General features: G+C 39.0%; 1 protein-coding gene across 1 annotated transcript in view; it reads right to left on the bottom strand.

Moving 5' to 3' along the window:
- nelfb (negative elongation factor complex member B) overlaps positions 1 to 19,746 on the bottom strand; it is a 44,404-nt gene that overhangs the window by 24,366 nt on the left and 292 nt on the right. Inside the window, exons 2-9 of the mRNA XM_061980490.2 lie at positions 18,512 to 18,672; positions 18,355 to 18,454; positions 14,257 to 14,487; positions 13,998 to 14,183; positions 5,926 to 6,038; positions 5,756 to 5,858; positions 769 to 864; positions 539 to 681 (exon numbers count right to left, since the gene is read on the bottom strand). Coding sequence (XP_061836474.1) covers positions 539 to 681; positions 769 to 864; positions 5,756 to 5,858; positions 5,926 to 6,038; positions 13,998 to 14,183; positions 14,257 to 14,487; positions 18,355 to 18,454; positions 18,512 to 18,672 — 1,133 coding nt within the window. The remainder of the gene's footprint in view (positions 1 to 538; positions 682 to 768; positions 865 to 5,755; positions 5,859 to 5,925; positions 6,039 to 13,997; positions 14,184 to 14,256; positions 14,488 to 18,354; positions 18,455 to 18,511; positions 18,673 to 19,746) is intronic.

Genomic DNA, 19,746 nt, shown 5'->3' with positions numbered 1-19,746 from the left:
TAACAGTAATTTTACTAATTTTCATTAATTACTAGTTTTTATGTAACTGTTTTTATATTGTTTTACTTTCTTTTTTAATCAAGAAAATGTTTTTAATTTATTTATCTTTTTTATTATTTTTTTTTAAAAGTACCTTATCTTCACCATACCTGGTTGTCCAAATTAGGCATAATAATGTGTTAATTCCACGACTGTATGTATCGGTTGATATCGGTATCGGTAATTAAAGAGTTGGACAATATCGGAATATCGGCAAAAAGCCATTATCGGACATCCCTAATATATATATATATATATATATATATATATATATATATATATATATATATATATATATATATATATATAAATAAACAAACACATCAGTGTCTTCAAAGTGTGCATTATTTTACTAAAATAGGGACTTTTGTCAAGGCGAGAGCCAATTATTCATGGGTTCTTATGGGGAACTCGTTTTCATTCATGAACCGTGTTCAAGAACCAACAGAGTTTATAAATGGAGGATACACGGTGCTGCACACTATTTGCCTTCTTTTACCTGATGAAGGCGTCTGGCAAGGAGGTAGGATACGCCAGCGAGCTCTTCTCATCATTGGGAAGCTTCTGCTCCACGCTGAAGGTGTGATCGTCCACAACCACCGACATCATGGCGGGTAGAAAGCGGGTCATGAGCTCCAAATCCTGAGGGGAGAACAAATCAGCTCACCCAAACCTCTCCAATTGCTCCGAGACAACCATTTCAAAATGACTCTAACTTCATGGACGTACCAGGCGAGGTTCTTTGAACACCTGGCTGTCGATCATATCCCAGGCTCCCTGGCCGAGCGACAGCATCCTTAGAAGCAACATCAGATCAGGACTGTCCTGATCACAAACACACCAGGAGAACATCCTTGAAACACTCAACCCTTCCACTACCTCAACACTTGAAGGCCAAGGTTCTGCCTTGTACAGGAGATAAGAATCCTTCTTTACCTGCAATTTGTTACCAGGGAAACCACTTAAGTGTTCAGAAGCTTTGCGCGCGTCCTCGCCAGCGTTACACAGCGTTGTGTTGACTTTTCACCCCGTTTATGGACTATAAACCGCTACTTTTCTCCAACCTTTTGGACCCTGTTGCTTATGAAAATGGTGACGGCCATAATACAAATAGTTTGAAAAAAAAAACAAGCAAATACACTGATTATGTGTGTTATTATTTGTGCTATGGCGCCATCTTTTGGACGAGATTGCTTACTGCAGGGGCTGCAATGTCCTCCGTTTTTAGTCCTTTCAACCGGACGTATAAGCGCTGTTCCGTCTTCTAGCCATCTATAGCGTTACTACCCTTATGGGTGTCCTGGGCATGACGTTAAAGTGCATCCGGCAGTGGAAGCTCCTCTATGGGGTCTTGGGGCAGTAGGAGGTTAACCCCTTTAGTACTGTTACCCCAGGTGGCCCTTGGCAAAGGCCTAGTACCTGACTGCCCCCTAGCCAGGGATACGGTGAAGACCTCAACGGCGGAGCAGGCGGAAGACGGTAGATTTAAGAACTACCACAACGGCTGCGATGGCGGATGAAGGCTGCAGCAGAAAAGGGTCCCCAGTCGTCTTGGACTCCATGCCACTGGACCCTGACCCGATTCTGTCAAGGATCGTGTGGTGACTGTCTGTGCACCAGTCTCCCCACGTAAAACAAAGTCACGCACAGGCATCCTCCATAAAGGGATACACCCCTACCAGGAGGATTGTCAAACTCGTTTGAGTGACCGTCGATGATGACCCTTATGGATTCTACATTTAACGTTCATAAGATTTACAATATATTTTGGACAAGTTTGCTGACTCCAGGTGCTGTGATGTCCTCCGTTTTTAGTCCTTTCAACTGGACGTAGAAGCGCTGTTCCGTTTTCTAGCCATCCATAGCGTTATTACCCTTATGAATTCTACATTTAACAGTCATAAGATTTACAATATATTTTGGAAAAGTTTGCTGACTGCAGGTGCTGTGATGTCCTCCGTTTTTAGTCCTTTCAACCGGACTTCGAGCCATTCATAGCGTTTTTACCCTCATGGATTCTACATTTAAAGGGGAACATTATCACAATTTCAGAATTGTTAAAACCATTAAAAATCAGCTCCCAGTGGCTTATTATATTTTTCGAAGTTTTAAAAAAAAATTTACCCATCACGCAATATCCCTAAAAAAAGCTTCAAAGTGCCTGATTTTAACCACCCATCCATTTTCCTGTGACGTCACATAGTGAAGCCAACACAATCAAACATGGCGGAAAAAACAGCAAGGTATAGCAACATTAGTGCGGATTCAGACTCAGATTTCAGCGGCTTAAGCGATTCAACAGATTACGCATGTATTGAAACGGATGGTTGTAGTGTGGAGGCAGGTAGCGAAAACAAAATTGAAGAAGAAACTGAAGCTATTGAGCCATATCGGTTTGAACCGTATGCAAGCGAAACCGACGAAAACGACACGACAGCCAGCGACACAGGAGAAAGCGAGGACGAATTCGGCGATCGCCTTCTAACCAACGATTGGTATGTGTTTGTTTGGCATTAAAGGAAACTATCAACTATGAACTAGGTTTACAGTATATGAAATACATTTGGCAACAACATGCACTTTGAGAGTGCAGACAGCCCAATTTTCATCAATTAATATATTCTGCAGACATACCCTCATGTCAGCAGGCCAGGGAAGCTAGGGTCGATATTCTTCTCTTGATCATCTTCGGTGGCATAAGGGACGGTGTGAGCCAAGACATCCAGGGTGGTTTAGCTCGCTCGTCTGCGGGAACAAACTGCCGCCATTGCTTGCCGTGCTACCGAGGTCCTTTGTCCCTGAATTGCTCACACACTCCGGCAGATTCAATGGGGGTCTGGCGGCAGATTTCAGTGTTTCCCACACATTCATTTATTTGTGGCGGCCCGCCACGAAAGAATTACGTCCGCCACAAATGGATTTTTCGGCTTTTGACTCGCTCGACCGCTCATAAAAGCAATGGGACTCTGTCTGTGAATGTACCTTGTCGTTACAACTCCGGTGCAGTAGGTGGCGGTAGCCTACTATGCATTGTAACTCCGCCAATAGCACTTAATTCACCTGGTGGGCCAGAAGAAGAAGAAGAAGACGAAGAAGACGAAGACGAAGATGGACGGACGGACGGGATCAAAATACGAGGGTAATATAGGTAGATAGGTTATAGCTGCATCGCTCGCGGCTCGTCATATATTTAACGTTAATCCGCGATTTCACCGAGCGTTTCACTGACGGTGAACAGCCTGACGCTGCTTCATTAACACCGCAGCTGTTTGACTCGGGTCCTGGGCAGACGCACGTAGTAACAGTCACGTGTTACAATACCGACGAGCTAACGTGTCCAGGTTATAATCCTGTTGTCAATAAACACACGTGGAGACGGTGCTTCAGATACTACATTAATACTCAAGCTAAAATGTCCACTGTCCACTGCAGCATGTGAATGCAATGAGAAGAATAAAATCTGAGCCAACCAGCTGTTAAAATGTTGTCCAGGTTAATGTTTTGGCCATTAAAGGCCCTTCATTTCAAGATTTCAACTGTGATCGGGCTTTAAACAGGTGGCTGACCTGTTCAGATGGGTGTAACTGCTACTGGTCAAATAATGTGAAATAGCATTTAATTTTACATGTATGCAATACCATTTAAATGTAATTATAGATAATAATAATAATAATAATAATAAATACTGTGTAGTGTTGTAAATAGTCAACGGGAAGGATTTTAGTAAGATATAAGCCATGAGCACTACACAGCCAGAAAAAAACCTAGGCAGGACAAGTAAAAATATTGGGGCAAGTAGATTTGACAAGTCGGGCAAGTAGAAAAATTAGGGCGGGGGTAACAGGTGAGACTCAGCAAACACTGAAAAATAAAGCAGGGTCAGATCAGAAATGCACTTTTCTCATGAAAAGGGTCCTAATTTATATTCTTATGTGCCTTATAGAGAGGACCACGACAAAACATACACCTCTGCCTCGGTTTCACTTTATGTTGCTGGTAAATAATATGGTTGTAGTAGTAGGCTAAAGTTTAATTATTTAGTATGCACTAATTAAAGGGGCAGAGTTTTAAGAGACATTTTAGCTTTTATATTTTATAAGATATATTTTTTGTAAGAACCACAATTAATAAATATATTTCAGTGAATAACTAATTGTTCAAATCTGTATATAAATATGTACATAAAGTGTTGTAATTATATTCCAACTCCGCGTTCTTCTTGGTCATCGCCGCTGCCGCCGCCACCCCCCGCCCCCCGACCACACCACCACAAATCGATGCCTGTCCTGTGGGAAACACTGGATTTCTTTGACTTTATCGTTGGAAATGCATCTGCTTTGAGTGTCGCAGGATATCCACACATTCTTGCCATCTCTGTCGTAGCATAGCTTTCGTCGGTAAAGTGTGCGGAACAAACGTCCAATTTCTTGCCACTTTCGCATCTTTGGGCCACTGGTGCAACTTGAATCCGTCCCTGTTCGTGTTGTTACACCCTCCGACAACACACCGACGAGGCATGATGTCTCCAAGGTACGGAAAACAGTCGAAAAAACGGAAAATAACAGAGCTGTTTTGACCCGGTGTTTGAGAAAATGGCGGATTGCTTCCCGATGCGACGTCACGTTGTGACGTCATCGCTCCGAGAGCGAATAATAGAAAGGTGTATAATTCGCCAAAATTCACCCATTTAGAGTTCGGAAATCGGTTAAAAAAATATATGGTCTTTTTTCTGCAACGTCAAGGTATATATTGACGCTTACATAGGTCTGGTGATAATGTTCCCCTTTAACATTTGTAAGTTTTACAATATAACAAACAATTCTTACTTACTAAAGCGTCCCATGTGTGACGTCTGTAGGAGTGTTTTCATGCATATTTGTACGTGCAATCGTTATTAGCATTAGCTGACCTACTCAGTGGCCTAGTGGTTAGAGTGTCCGCCCTGAGATCGGTAGGTTGTGAGTTCAAACCCCGGCCGAGTCATACCAAAGACTATAAAAATGGGACCCATTACCTCCCTGCTTGGCACTCAGCATCAAGGGTTGGAATTGGGGGTTACATCACCAAAAATGATTCCCGGGGGCGCGGCCACCGCTGCTGCCCACTGCTCCCCTCACCTCCCAGGGGGTGAAAAAGGAGATGGGTCAAATGCAGAAGACAAATTTCACTACACCTAATGTGTGTGTGTGTGACAATTATTGGTACTTTAACTTTAATATGCTAACATGTTTACGAGTGTCTGCGTTAGTATTATTAACTCACAATGGCATTCTTTTTGTGTTGTTTCACTTCACACCTTTCCTCAATAGAGTCACCGTGGAGTTATTGAGTCTGTTTAGCTGATTGGAGAGCTAGCTTGCCCAGCTAGTGGGTCCATGACCATGACTTCTGTTTTCTTTGATCAGCCGTTTTACTGCTGTGTTTCAGACAACGTTTGAAAACAATTAAATAAACATTTACAGAACAATTCTGTGTAGGTAACTATTTGCATAACGTTTATATCTGCGGCTTACAGTCCGGTGCAGCTAATCCATGGAAACATATTTTCCCCCTAAAATTTAGTGGGTGCGGCTTATATACCGGTGTGCTCTATATTCTGGTGTTTATACAAAACCCAAATGAATACAATTAAAACCCAGCCGGGCTGTGAATGGATGAATCATGGTATCTCCAAGTCAACTTGTAGTATCCATCATTCCACAGGAAGCGTGCTCACCCTGGGTAAAGCATCCTGGCTCAGCAGCTCCTGCAGGTTCCTCATGATACTCAGCACCAGCGTGTTGGAAGCAAACGGGTCACACAGGATCATAGACAGGTCCCTGAAGAGAACAGCACATGTCCAGCTTCTCACTTGCTCTAAAATCAGCTGAGTTCTATTTTTTTTACCCAAGAACTTGCTCTTGTCCTTTCTTGACTCCATCCAGGAACCCTTGCAACTCTCTGGCCCGCTTGCCATCCACAAACTTTTCTCTGATGCAGGCGTCTAAGCACCATGTGAACTGTCAGCATGGGAGGACATTTACATGTTAACTGGCTGTCAGCTTTGCACGTGTAAACACTCTGCTTGTATCGCACATGATATCACACACAGGTAACCACTCTGCTTGTATCGCACATGATATCACACACAGGTAAACACTCTGCTTGTATCACACATGATAGCACACAAGTAAACACTCTGCTTGTATCGCACATTATATCACACAAGTAAACACTCTGCTTGTATCGCACATGATATCACACACAGGTAAACACTCTGCTTGTATCGCACATGATATCACACACAGGTAAACACTCTGCTTGTATCACACAAGTAAACACTCTGCTTGTATCGCACATGACATCACACAAGTAAACACTCTGCTTGTATCGCACATGATAGCACACACAAGTAAACATGCTGCAGGACTGCTTGTATCACACATGATATCACACACAAATAAACACTCTGCAAAACTGCTTGTATCGCACATGATATCACACACAAGTAAACACTCTGTAGGACTGCTTGTGTCGCACATGATATCACACACAAGTAAACACTCTGCAGGACTGCTTGTATTGCACATGATATCACACACAAGTAAACACTCTGCAGGACTGCTTGTATCGCACATGATATCACACACAAGTAAACACTGCAGGACTGCTTGTATCGCACATGATATCACACACAAGTAAACACTCTGCAGGACTGCTTGAGTCGCACATGATATCACACACAAGTAAACACTCTTCAGGACATTTTGTATCACACATGATATCACACACAAGTAAACACGCTGCAGGACTGTTTGTATTGAACATGATATCATACAAGTAAACGCTGCAGGACTGCTTGTATCGCACATGATATCACACATAGGTAAACACTCTGGAGGACTGCTTGTGTCACACCTGATATCACACACAAGTAAACACTCTCCAGGACATCTTGTATTAAACATGATACCACACACACACAAGTAAACACGCTGCAGGACTGCTTGTATCGCACATGATATCACACACAAGTAAACACGCTGCAGGACTGTTTGTATTGAACATGATATCATACAAGTAAACGCTGCAGGACTGCTTGTATCGCACATGATATCACACACAAGTAAACACTCTGCAGGACTGCTTGTATCACACATGAAAGTTAGCATGTGTCAAATATCAAGTTACACGACTATGAAGTGTAATCATGCAAAATTAGCTTAAAAAAAAAAGTTAGCATCTTAACAGTTAGCATGTATCAAATATCAAGTAGTTATAGGACTATGAAGCGTAATCATGTAAAATTAGCGGGGGGAAAAAATTACGAAAAAAGCATGCTAACAGCATGTGTAAAGCACCAAGTTCTATGACCAGGAAGTGTGTTCATTCAAAATTAGCTAAAAAAAAAAGTTAGCACGTGTGAAATATCAAGTTATACAACTATGAAGCAAAATCATGCAAAATTAGCTGGGAAAAAAAAGTTAGCATGCTAGCAGTGAGCATGTGTAAATCACAAAGTTATATGACCAGGAAGCGTGTTGATGCAAAATTAGCTAAAAAAAAAATAAGTTAGCATGTGTCAAATATCAAGTTATACAATTATGAAGCAAATTCATGCAAAATTAGCTGGGGAAAAAACGTTAGCATGCTAGCAGTGAGCATATGTAAAGCACCAAGTTATTTGACCAGGAAGTGTGTTCATGCAAAATTAGCTAAAAAAAAAAGTTAACATCTTAACAGTTAGCATGTATCATATATCAAGTAGTTATATGACTATGAAGCGTAATCATGTACAATTAGCTATAAAAAATAAAAAAAATAAAAAAATAAAAATAAAAAGCATGCTAACAGTGAGCATGCGTAAAGCACCAACTTATATGATCAGGAAGTGTGTTCGTTCAAAATTAGCTAAAAAAAAAAAGTTAGCATGTGTCAAATATCAAGTTATACGACTATGAAGCAAATTCATGCAACATTAGCTGAAAAAAAAAAGTTAGCATGCTAGCAGTGAGCATGTGTAAAGCACCAAGTTATATGACCAGGAAGTGTGTTCATTCAAAATTTGCTAAAAAAAAAAAAGTTAGCGTGTGTCAAATATCAAGTTATACAACAATGAAGCAAATTCATGCAAAATTAGCTGGAAAAAAAAAAAGTTAGCATGCTAGCAGTGAGCATGTGTAAAGCACAAAGTTATATGACCAGGAAGCGTGTTCATGCAAAATTAGTTAAAAAAAAAGTTAACATCTTAACAGTTGGCATGTATCATATATCAAGTAGTTATATGACTATGAAGCGTAATCATGTAAAATTAGCTATAAATAAAAAAAATTAAAAAATTAAAAAAAAATTTAAAAAAGCATGCTAACAGTGAGCATGCGTAAAGCACCAACTTATATGATCAGGAAGCGTGTTCGTTCAAAATTAGCTAAAAAAAAAAAAGTTAGCATGTGTCAAATATCAAGTTATACGACTATGAAGCAAATTCATGCAACATTAGCTGAAAAAAAAAGTTAGCATGCTAACAGTGAGCATGTGTAAAGCACCAAGTTATATGACCAGGAAGTGTGTTCATTCAAAATTTGCTAAAAAAAAAAGTTAGCATGTGTCAAATATCAAGTTATACAACAATGAAGCAAATTCATGCAAAATTAGCTGGAAAAAAAAGTTAGCATGCTAACAGTGAGCATGTGTAAAGCACAAAGTTATATGACCAGGAAGTGTAATAATGCAAAATTAGCTAAAGAAAAAGTTAACATCTTAACAGTTAGCATGTATCATATATCAAGTAGTTATATGACTATGAAGCGTAATCATGTAAAATTAGCTATAAAAAAAAAACGAAAAAAATTACGAAAAAAGCATGCTAACAGTGAGCATGCGTAAAGCACCAACGTATATGATCAGGAAGTGTGTTCGTTCAAATTTAGCTAAAAAAAAAAAAGTTAGCATGTGTCAAATATCAAGTTATACGACTATGAAGCAAATTCATGCAACATTAGCTGAAAAAAAAAGTTAGCATGCTAGCAGTGAGCATGTGTAAAGCACCAAGTTATATGACCAGGAAGTGTGTTCATTCAAAATTTGCTAAAAAAAAAAGTTAGCATGTGTCAAATATCAAGTTATACAACAATGAAGCAAATTCATGCAAAATTAGCTGGGGAAAAAAGTTTGCATGCTAACAGTGAGCATGTGTAAAGCACAAAGTTATATGACCAGGAAGCGTGTTCATGCAAAATTAGCTAAAAAAAAGAGTTAACATCTTAACAGTTAGCATGTATCATACATCAAGTAGTTATATGACTATGAAGCGTAATCATGTAAAATTAGCTATAAATAAAAATTTTAAAAAAATAAAAATTTAAAAAAAAAAAGCATGCTAACAGTGAGCATGCGTAAAGCACCAACTTATATGATCAGGAAGTGTGTTCGTTCAAAATTAGCTAAAAAAAAAAAAGTTAGCATGTGTCAAATATCAAGTTATACGACTATGAAGCAAATTCATGCAACATTAGCTGAAAAAAAAAAAATTTGCATGCTAGCAGTGAGCATGTGTAAAGCACCAAGTTATATGACCAGGAAGTGTGTTCATTCAAAATTTGCTAAAAAAAAAAGTTAGCATGTGTCAAATATCAAGTTATACAACAATGAAGCAAATTCATGCAAAATTAGCTGAAAAAAAAAGTTAGCATGCTAACAGTGAGCATGTGTAAAGCACAAAGTTATATGACCAGGAAGTGTAATAATGCAAAATTAGCTAAAGAAAAAGTTAACATCTTAACAGTTAGCATGTATCATATATCAAGTAGTTATATGACTATGAAGCGTAATCATGTAAAATTAGCTATAAAAAAAGAAAAAGAAAAAAAAGCAAAAGAAAAAAAAAAGCATGCTAACAGTGAGCATGCGTAAAGCACCAACTTATATGATCAGGAAGTGTGTTCGTTCAAAATTAGCTAAAAAAAAAAAAGTTAGCATGTGTCAAATATCAAGTTATACGACTATGAAGCAAATTCATGCAACATTAGCTGAAAAAAATAAGTTAGCATGCTAGCAGTGAGCATGTATAAAGCACCAAGTTATATGACCAGGAAGTGTGTTCATTCAAAATTTGCTAAAAAAAAAGGTTAGCATGTGTCAAATATCAAGTTATACAACAATGAAGCAAATTCATGCAAAATTAGCTGAAAAAAAAAGTTAGCATGCTAACAGTGAGCATGTGTAAAGCACAAAGTTATATGACCAGGAAGCGTGTTCATGCAAAATTAGCTAAAAAAAAGTTAACATCTTAACAGTTGGCATGTATCATATATCAAGTAGTTATATGACTATGAAGCGTAATCATGTACAATTAGCTGTAAAAAAAAGCAAGAAAAAAAAAGCAAGAAAAAAAAAAAAAGCATGCTAACAGTGAGCATGCGTAAAGCACCAACTTATATGATCAGGAAGCGTGTTCGTTCAAAATTAGCTAAAAAAAAAAAAGTTAGCATGTGTCAAATATCAAGTTATACGACTATGAAGCAAATTCATGCAACATTAGCTGAAAAAAAAAAGTTAGCATGCTAGCAGTGAGCATGTGTAAAGCACAAAGTTATATGACCAGGAAGTGTGTTCATTCAAAATTTGCAAAAAAAAAAAAGTTAGCATGTGTCAAATATCAAGTTATACAACAATGAAGCAAATTCATGCAAAATTAGCTGAAAAAAAAAGTTAGCATGCTAACAGTGAGCATGTGTAAAGCACAAAGTTATATGACCAGGAAGTGTAATAATGCAAAATTAGCTAAAGAAAAAGTTAACATCTTAACAGTTAGCATGTATCATATATCAAGTAGTTATATGACTATGAAGCGTAATCATGTAAAATTTGCTATAAAAAAAAGCAAGAAAAAAAAAAGCATGCTAACAGTGAGCATGCGTAAAGCACCAACTTATATGATCAGGAAGCGTGTTCGTTCAAAATTAGCTAAAAAAAAAAAATTAGCATGTGTCAAATATCAAGTTATACGACTATGAAGCAAATTCATGCAACATTAGCTGGAAAAAAAAAGTTAGCATGCTAGCAGTGAGCATGTGTAAAGCACCAAGTTATATGACCAGGAAGTGTGTTCATTCAAAATTTGCTAAAAAAAAAAAGTTAGCATGTGTCAAATATCAAGTTATACAACAATGAAGCAAATTCATGCAAAATTAGCTGAAAAAAAAAGTTAGCATGCTAACAGTGAGCATGTGTAAAGCACCAAGTTATATGACCAGGAAGTGTGTTCATTCAAAATTTGCTATAAAAAAAAAAGTTAGCATGTGTCAAATATCAAGTTATACAACAATGAAGCAAATTCATGCAAAATTAGCTGGAAAAAAAAGTTAGCATGCTAACAGTGAGCATGTGTAAAGCACAAAGTTATATGACCAGGAAGCGTGTTCATGCAAAATTAGCTAAAAAAAAAGTTAACATCTTAACAGTTAGCATGTATCATATATCAAGTAGTTATATGACTATGAAGCGTAATCATGTAAAATTTGCTATAAAAAAAAGCAAGAAAAAAAAAAACCATGCTAACAGTGAGCATGCGTAAAGCACCAACTTATATGATCAGGAAGCGTGTTCGTTCAAAATTAGCTAAAAAAAAAAAAGTTAGCATGTGTCAAATATCAAGTTATACGACTATGAAGCAAATTCATGCAACATTAGCTGAAAAAAAAAAGTTAGCATGCTAGCAGTGAGCATGTGTAAAGCACCAAGTTATATGACCAGGAAGTGTGTTCATTCAAAATTTGCTAAAAAAAAAAAGTTAGCATGTGTCAAATATCAAGTTATACAACAATGAAGCAAATTCATGCAAAATTAGCTGAAAAAAAAAGTTAGCATCTTAACAGTTAGCATGTATCATATATCAAGTAGTTATATGACTATGAAGCGTAATCATGTAAAATTTGCTATAAAAAAAAGCAAGAAAAAAAAAAAGCATGCTAACAGTGAGCATGCGTAAAGAACCAACTTATATGATCAGGAAGCGTGTTCGTTCAAAATTAGCTAAAAAAAAAAAAAGTTAGCATGTGTCAAATATCAAGTTATACGACTATGAAGCAAATTCATGCAACATTAGCTGAAAAAAAAAAGTTAGCATGCTAGCAGTGAGCATGTGTAAAGCACCAAGTTATATGACCAGGAAGTGTGTTCATTCAAAATTTGCTAAAAAAAAAAAAGTTAGCATGTGTCAAATATCAAGTTATACAACAATGAAGCAAATTCATGCAAAATTAGCTGGAAAAAAAAGTTAGCATGCTAACAGTGAGCATGTGTAAAGCACAAAGTTATATGACCAGGAAGCGTGTTCATGCAAAATTAGCTAAAAAAAAAGTTAACATCTTAACAGTTAGCATGTATCATATATCAAGTAGTTATATGACTATGAAGCGTAATCATGTAAAATTTGCTATAAAAAAAAGCAAGAAAAAAAAAAAAGCATGCTAACAGTGAGCATGCGTAAAGCACCAACTTATATGATCAGGAAGTGTGTTCGTTCAAAATTAGCTAAAAAAAAAAAAGTTAGCATGTGTCAAATATCAAGTTATACGACTATGAAGCAAATTCATGCAACATTAGCTGAAAAAAAAAGTTAGCATGCTAGCAGTGAGCATGTGTAAAGCACCAAGTTATATGACCAGGAAGTGTGTTCATTCAAAATTTGCTAAAAAAAAAAAGTTAGCATGTGTCAAATATCAAGTTATACAACAATGAAGCAAATTCATGCAAAATTAGCTGAAAAAAAAAGTTAGCATGCTAACAGTGAGCATGTGTAAAGCACAAAGTTATATGACCAGGAAGCGTGTTCATGCAAAATTAGCTAAAAAAAAAAGTTAACATCTTAACAGTTAGCATGTATCATATATCAAGTAGTTATATGACTATGAAGCGTAATCATGTAAAATTTGCTATAAAAAAAAGCAAGAAAAAAAAAAGCAAGAAAAAAAAAAAGCATGCTAACAGTGAGCATGCGTAAAGCACCAACTTATATGATCAGGAAGTGTGTTCGTTCAAAATTAGCTAAAAAAAAAAAAGTTAGCATGTGTCAAATATCAAGTTATACGACTATGAAGCAAATTCATGCAACATTAGCTGAAAAAAAAAAAAGTTAGCATGCGAGCAGTGAGCATGTGTAAAGCACCAAGTTATATGACCAGGAAGTGTGTTCATTCAAAATTTGCTAAAAAAAAAAAAAAGTTATCATGTGTCAAATATCAAGTTATACGACTATGAAGCAAATTCATGCAACATTGGGTGGGAAAAAAAAGTTAGCATGCTAACAGTGAGCATGTGTAAAGCGCAAAGTTATATGACCAGGAAGTGTAATAATGCAAAATTAGCTAAAGAAAAAGTTAGCATGCTAACAGTTAGCATGTGTCAAATATCAAGTTATATGACTGCCGTTTGGCGTTAAAATTCTCATCTAGTGCAGTGGTCCCCAACCTTTTTGTAACTGCGGACCGGTCAACGCTTGAAAATTTGTCCCACAGACAGGGGGGGGGTGCATGGTGGTATTTTTTTTTTTTTTGTCTAAAAAAAAAATACAATCATGTGTGCTTACGGACTGTATCCCTGCAGACTGTATTGATATATATTGATATATAATGTAGGAACCAGAAATATTAACAACAGAAAGAAACAACCCTTTTGTGTGAATGAGCGTAAATGGGGAGGGAGGTTTTTTGGGTTGGTGCACTAATTGTAAGTGTATCTTGTGTTTTTTATGTTGATTTAATAAAAAATAAAAAAAATAAAAAAATGTTTTATTTGTTTTTCTTTTTTTATTTCTTGTGCGGCCCGGTACCAATCGATCCACGGCCCGGTGGTTGGGGACCACTGATCTAGTGTATCAACTTGTATGTTTGCGGCCCTGGCTGGAACATGCTGGGACAGCCCTGGTCTCGAAGGTGCATGCATGTTTGTGAAAGGAAAAAAGACTCAAGTCTGGGCACCTTGTGACAGGGGTCTACAGAACAGATCTCACTGATGTCCAAGTCATGGAGGGACATCAGCAACTCGGCCCTCAGCGTGCAGTAGTGAACATTCCGCGTCCGCAGGAAGAGCGTCCGCAGAAACTGCAACACCATATCGTACAGCTTCACGTTCTTCCCGATCATCTGCGTCAGCTTCAGGACCACCTTCCGGGACCAAAGATCAGATGGACGGTTAAACCGCGGCGATGGCTTTGAACGTACTCGTGTGTCCACGCACCTCGCCTTGACGTCGCATTTTGGGGGATGGGCTGAAGAAATTATGCAGGATGGAGAGGTCGCTGCTGAACAGCGCCGCTTCTTTATCCACGATGTACTGCTTCAGGAGCGGGGACACCTCGTCCCCAAAGAGAGCCTGGTTGTCCTGCCAGATCTGCCTTTTCACCTCCACAGCACACACCTTGTACAGCTCCTTGTCCGCCATCACCATCTTCAGTTTCTTCTCAGGGACCTGCAGGCACGGCAGAGAACTGTCACATTCTTAAATATTGGCTGCAATATGGAGCATTATTTTGGTTTACAGACTATTTCAAGTCTTGCACCCATCACTGCACTGCAAAATGTCAGCGTTCAAAAACAAGAAAAAAAAAAGAAAAATTAGGAGTATTTTACTTGAACTAAGCAAAATTATCTGCCAATAGAACAAGAAAATGTGGCTTGTCAAGACTTCCCAAAATAAGTAAAATTAGCTAACCTCAATGAACCCCAAAATACCTTAAAGGCCTACTGAAATGTGATTTTCTTATTTAAACAGGGATAGCAGGTCCATTCTATGTGTCATACTTGATCATTTCGCGATATTGCCATATTTTTGCTGAAAGGATTTAGTAGAGAACATCGACGATAAAGTTCGCAACTTTTGGTCGCTGATAAAAAAGCCTTGCCTGTACCGGAAGTAGCAGACGATATGCGCGTGACGTCACAGGTTGTGGAACTCCTCACATCTGCACATTGTTTACAATCATGGCCACTAGCAGCGAGAGCGATTCGGACCGAGAAAGCGACGATTTCCCCATTAATTTGAGCGAGGATGAAAGATTCGTGGATGAGGAAAGTGAGAGTGAAGGACTAGAGGGCAGTGGGAGCGATTCAGATAGGGAAGATGCTGTGAGAGGCGGGTGGGACCTGATATTCAGCTGGGAATGACTAAAACAGTAAATAAACACTAGACATATATATACTCTATTAGCCACAACACAACCAGGTTTATATTTAATATGCCACAAATTAATCCCGCATAACAAACACCTCCCCCCTCCCGTCCATATAACCCGCCAATACAACTCAAACACCTGCACAACACACTCAATCCCACAGCCCAAAGTACCGTTCACCTCCCCAAAGTTCATACAGCACATATATTTCCCCAAAGTTACGTACGTGACATGCACATAGCGGCACGCACGTACGGGCAAGCGATCAAATGTTTGGAAGCCGCAGCTGCATGCGTACTCACGGTACCGCGTCTGCGCATCCAACTCAAAGTCCTCCTGGTAAGAGTCTCTGTTGCCCCAGTTCTCCACAGGCCAATGGTAAAGCTTGACTGTCATCTTCCGGGAATGTAAACAATGAAACACCGGCTGTGTTGTACGGCACACCAGTCAAGGGGTGCATTCTACGGCGGGGGTGCGTTATCCGGCACAACACCTGCCGCAATACACCGCTTCCCACCTACAGCTTTCTTCTTTGCTGTCTCCATTGTTCATTGAAAAAATTGCAAAAGATTCACCAACACAGATGTCCAGAATACTGTGGAATTTTGCGATGAAAACAGACGACTTAATAGCTGGCCACCATGCTGTCCCAAAATGTCCTCTACAACGCGTGACGTCACGCGCAGGCGTCATTATACCAAGACGTTCTCAGCAGGATATTTTGCGCAAAATTTAAAATTGCACTTTAGTAAGCTAACCCGGCCGTATTGGCATGTGTTGCAATGTTAAGATTTCATCATTGATATATAAACTATCAGACTGCGTGGTCGGTTGTAGTGGGTTTCAGTAGGCCTTTAAAATAAGTATATTCTCACTAATAACAAGTGCACTTTTCTTGATGGAAAAAAACAAATACGAGACCTTTTTTCTCAATATGTTGAAAAATGTTCTTAAATTAAGTAAATGCTAGTGCCATAATCTTGACATTACATTTCTTGAAACCAGCAAACTTACACTAAAATCTAGTTTATTTTTCTTAATGGAAAGGTAACAAGGCAAACGCTTGTTACTCTCGGGGTCTCCAAGCCGCTCAGGCAAATCACATTGTCTAAAAATTAGAGATGTCCAATAATGGCTTTTTTGCCGATATCCGATATTGTCCAACTCTTAATTACAGATTCCGATATCCAACGATACCGATATATACAGCCGTGGCATTAACACATTATTATGCCTAATTTTGTTGTGATGCCCCGCTGGATGCATTAAACAATGTAACAAGGTTTTCCAAAATAAATCAACTCAAGTTATGGAAAAAAATGCCAACATGGCACTACCATATTTATTATTGAAGTCACAAAGTGCTTTTTTTTTTTTTTTAACTTGCCTCAAAACAGCAGATTGGAATTTGGGACATGCTCTCCCTGAGAGAGCATGAGGAGGTTGAGTTGGGGGGCGGGATTTAGGGAGGTAGGGGGTAGCGGGGGGTGTATATTGTAGCGTCCCGGAAGAGTTAGTGGGTTCTGGGTATTTGTTCTGTTGTGTTTATGTTGTGTTACGGTGCGGATGTTCTCCCGAAATGTGTTTGTCATTCTTGTTTGGTGTGGGTTCACAGTGTGGCCCATATTTGTAACAGTGTTAAAGTTGTTTATGCGGCCACCGTCAGTGTGACCTGTATGGCTGTTGACCAAGTATGCATTGCATTCAGTCGTGTGTGTGAAAAGCCGTAGATATTATGTGACTGGGCCGGCACGCAAAGGCAGTGCCTTTAAGGTTTATTGGCGCTCTGTACTTCTCCCTTGTTGACATTTTCCATCTGTTGACTCAATGATTAGATATTTATTTACCATTTAGAATGCATTAAAAAGTCTCGCTGTGGATTTCTCTGTAAAGAGCGAAATAAATAAAAAATGAGAGCGAAGAAATAGTGAACAAAAGATGAAAAGCCACTTCCACAGTACGGCACTTTTTGGGGGTTTTCCCAACGGATCGCAGTCCTTCACTGCTCATCCTTTCTTTCAAACACACGTCCGTTCGCTATTGGGATGTACAGAAACAACAGGTAGGGGCTGAAGTGATAACAAAATATAACAAATGTGATATTTTAAAATAATAATTTGGTCCAATAGTATTTAAATAATAATTACTGCATAGCATAAATTCCTTTCCATACTTTAATAAAAATAACAGGGCAAAATAATGTTACACAGACTAACACAAAGGTAACTTCCTGCCACTAAACCTGCTAAAAAAATGTTCCTTCTCAGGTTTCTCCAAGTTCACATTTACACACTTTGCACTATTTTGTTACATTTTAATGAGCATTTTGTCAGAATAAATGTATCTAAGTTATCACAAAACTTTGTGTTTCAATGAGTTCCCGGCGAGAAGACAAAAGCTGTCTTTGAACCTACCAAGAAGAAGGCTTGTAAAACTCCACTGTGTAGGATGGGAAGCAACATGAAGGTGTTCTGTTTCTTTCATGTATTGTAATCCACAGAAAGATTTTGTCTTGACCCAAGAACTACAAAGCAGAGAGGAAGCAGGACCAGACTCCCCTCCAGGCGACCTTTTCTTTGAACTGTTTTACGACCTTTTCTTTGAACTGTTTTAACCAAAGGCGCTGGCTGTTTACGACCCCCGTCCCTTAGAAACAGCTGTTGCCATGTAATCAGGGAAAGTCCAAATAAAAGAGGAGACGTACAATCTTTTGCCAGAGCGTGTTGGAACACTGTACAAGGGTACAGGTGTACGCGCTCTCCTCAATTGAGCCAAATTTAATTCTGTCTCTGTTTAATTCCTTGCTTCTTGTCTTGTTTAATAGATGTCATCAGTGTTTGAACCTGACACATTTCTTAAATATTCCTTATGTTTGCACCGTAAAGAGGTTATTGTTAAGTGTGATTTGTTTCCCATGCTTGTGATGACGTTTCATTTTCTTTCTGCCTCGATAGCTGAGGGGAATATAAAACGTTTTAAATGAAAATGTTGATATTAAACTTTCTCCTGGTAAATATTTTCCGTAGGTCATAAAAATATAAATAATTATCGATATCGACCAATATTAAAAAACGTATACGGTGATAACAGTTTTCAGCCCTATCATCTGGCGTATCTGGCATGATTCCATGAGAGGGACAGGTGTAGACCTTAGGAAGACTTGCCTTGGGTAGATGTTTCAGCACCTGCATGACCACCGGCTGGATGGAGGACATTTTGACCAGCGGGAAGCTTTTCTCCAGCAACTCTTCCAGCTTGCCGTACCTGCGAGAAAGACCTGCTCACAAAGTCCTGCTGGGAGACGGCCGAGGATTGTGCTACCTGTCGTCCTCCTTGCCCTCGGCGATGGTGGCGACTCTCTCCATCAGCTTGTCCCGGAGCTCGTCAAAGACGGACTGGTGGAACTCCAGCCTGGGTGTCCCGTGCAGGTCCAGGAAGGGGAGAGCCGACTGGAGGGTTGGCAGGAGGATGCCATTTTCCATCTGCGGTCATGACATCACATTGTTGCACACCTTCCTGACTAGGATTTCTCATTATCTTCCTAAAAAGCCACGTGCATACAACGAGGACTGCAGCGAGCCGTTATTTGAGTCATTGGATAAATTATTTTATGTGATTAGAGTGTCCGCCCTGAGACTGGAAGGTCGTGAGTTCGAACCCTGGCCAAGTCATACCAAAGACTATAAAAATGGAACCCATTATCTACCCTCCTTCAAAAGCGCACTAAAAGAACTCCAGGCAACTTCAACCCTTGACTAACACCCTCCCCCCACCACATCCCACCTCCCCGGATTGTAATTATCAAATGTAAATAATCAAATGTATATACTTGTTCTTATGCTTTTCTGAGCTCACTATAGTCAGACCTACACTGTTTCAATGTCCATTTCTCAGATGATATTATTGTTGATGACTGAAGTGCTGATATCAACCAAACCTAACCCCCCCACCCCAAACCCCTCCACATCCCACACCCAGGATTGTAAATAATGTAAATAATTAAATGTATATACACTGATGATGATTAACTTGTGTGATGACTGTATTATGCTGATAGTATATATTTATACCATGAATTGATTAACGTTGACCTCGACTTATAAACAAGTTGAAAAACTTATTTGGGTGTTACCATTTAGCGGTCAATTGTACGGAATATGTACTGTACTGTGCAATCTACTAATAAAAGTCTCAATCAATCAATCAAACCTCCCTGCTTGGCACTCCGCATCAAGGGTTGGAATTGGGGGTTAAATCACCCAAAATTATTCCCGAGCGCGGCCACCGCTGCTGCTCACTGCTCCCCTCACCTCCAAGGGGGTGAACAAGGGGATGGGTCAAATGCGGAGGACAAATTTCACCACAGCTAGTGTGTGTGTGTGTGTGTGTGTGTGTGTGTGTGTGTGTGTGTGTGTGTGTGTGTGTGTGTGTGACAATCATTGGTTCTTTAATTTAATTCAAAATGAAAACGAAGATGTGCAATAAGTGACATGTCAATTCAGCATGAATTGATTAGGTGGTAAGCAGCGAGTTCGCAATCTATGAACATTTAAAGT

The sequence above is a fragment of the Nerophis lumbriciformis genome, linkage group LG20 (assembly GCF_033978685.3).
Source record: "Nerophis lumbriciformis linkage group LG20, RoL_Nlum_v2.1, whole genome shotgun sequence".
In the NCBI taxonomy this organism is placed as follows: domain Eukaryota; kingdom Metazoa; phylum Chordata; class Actinopteri; order Syngnathiformes; family Syngnathidae; genus Nerophis; species Nerophis lumbriciformis.
This window is presented reverse-complemented; position numbering and strand designations above follow the sequence as displayed.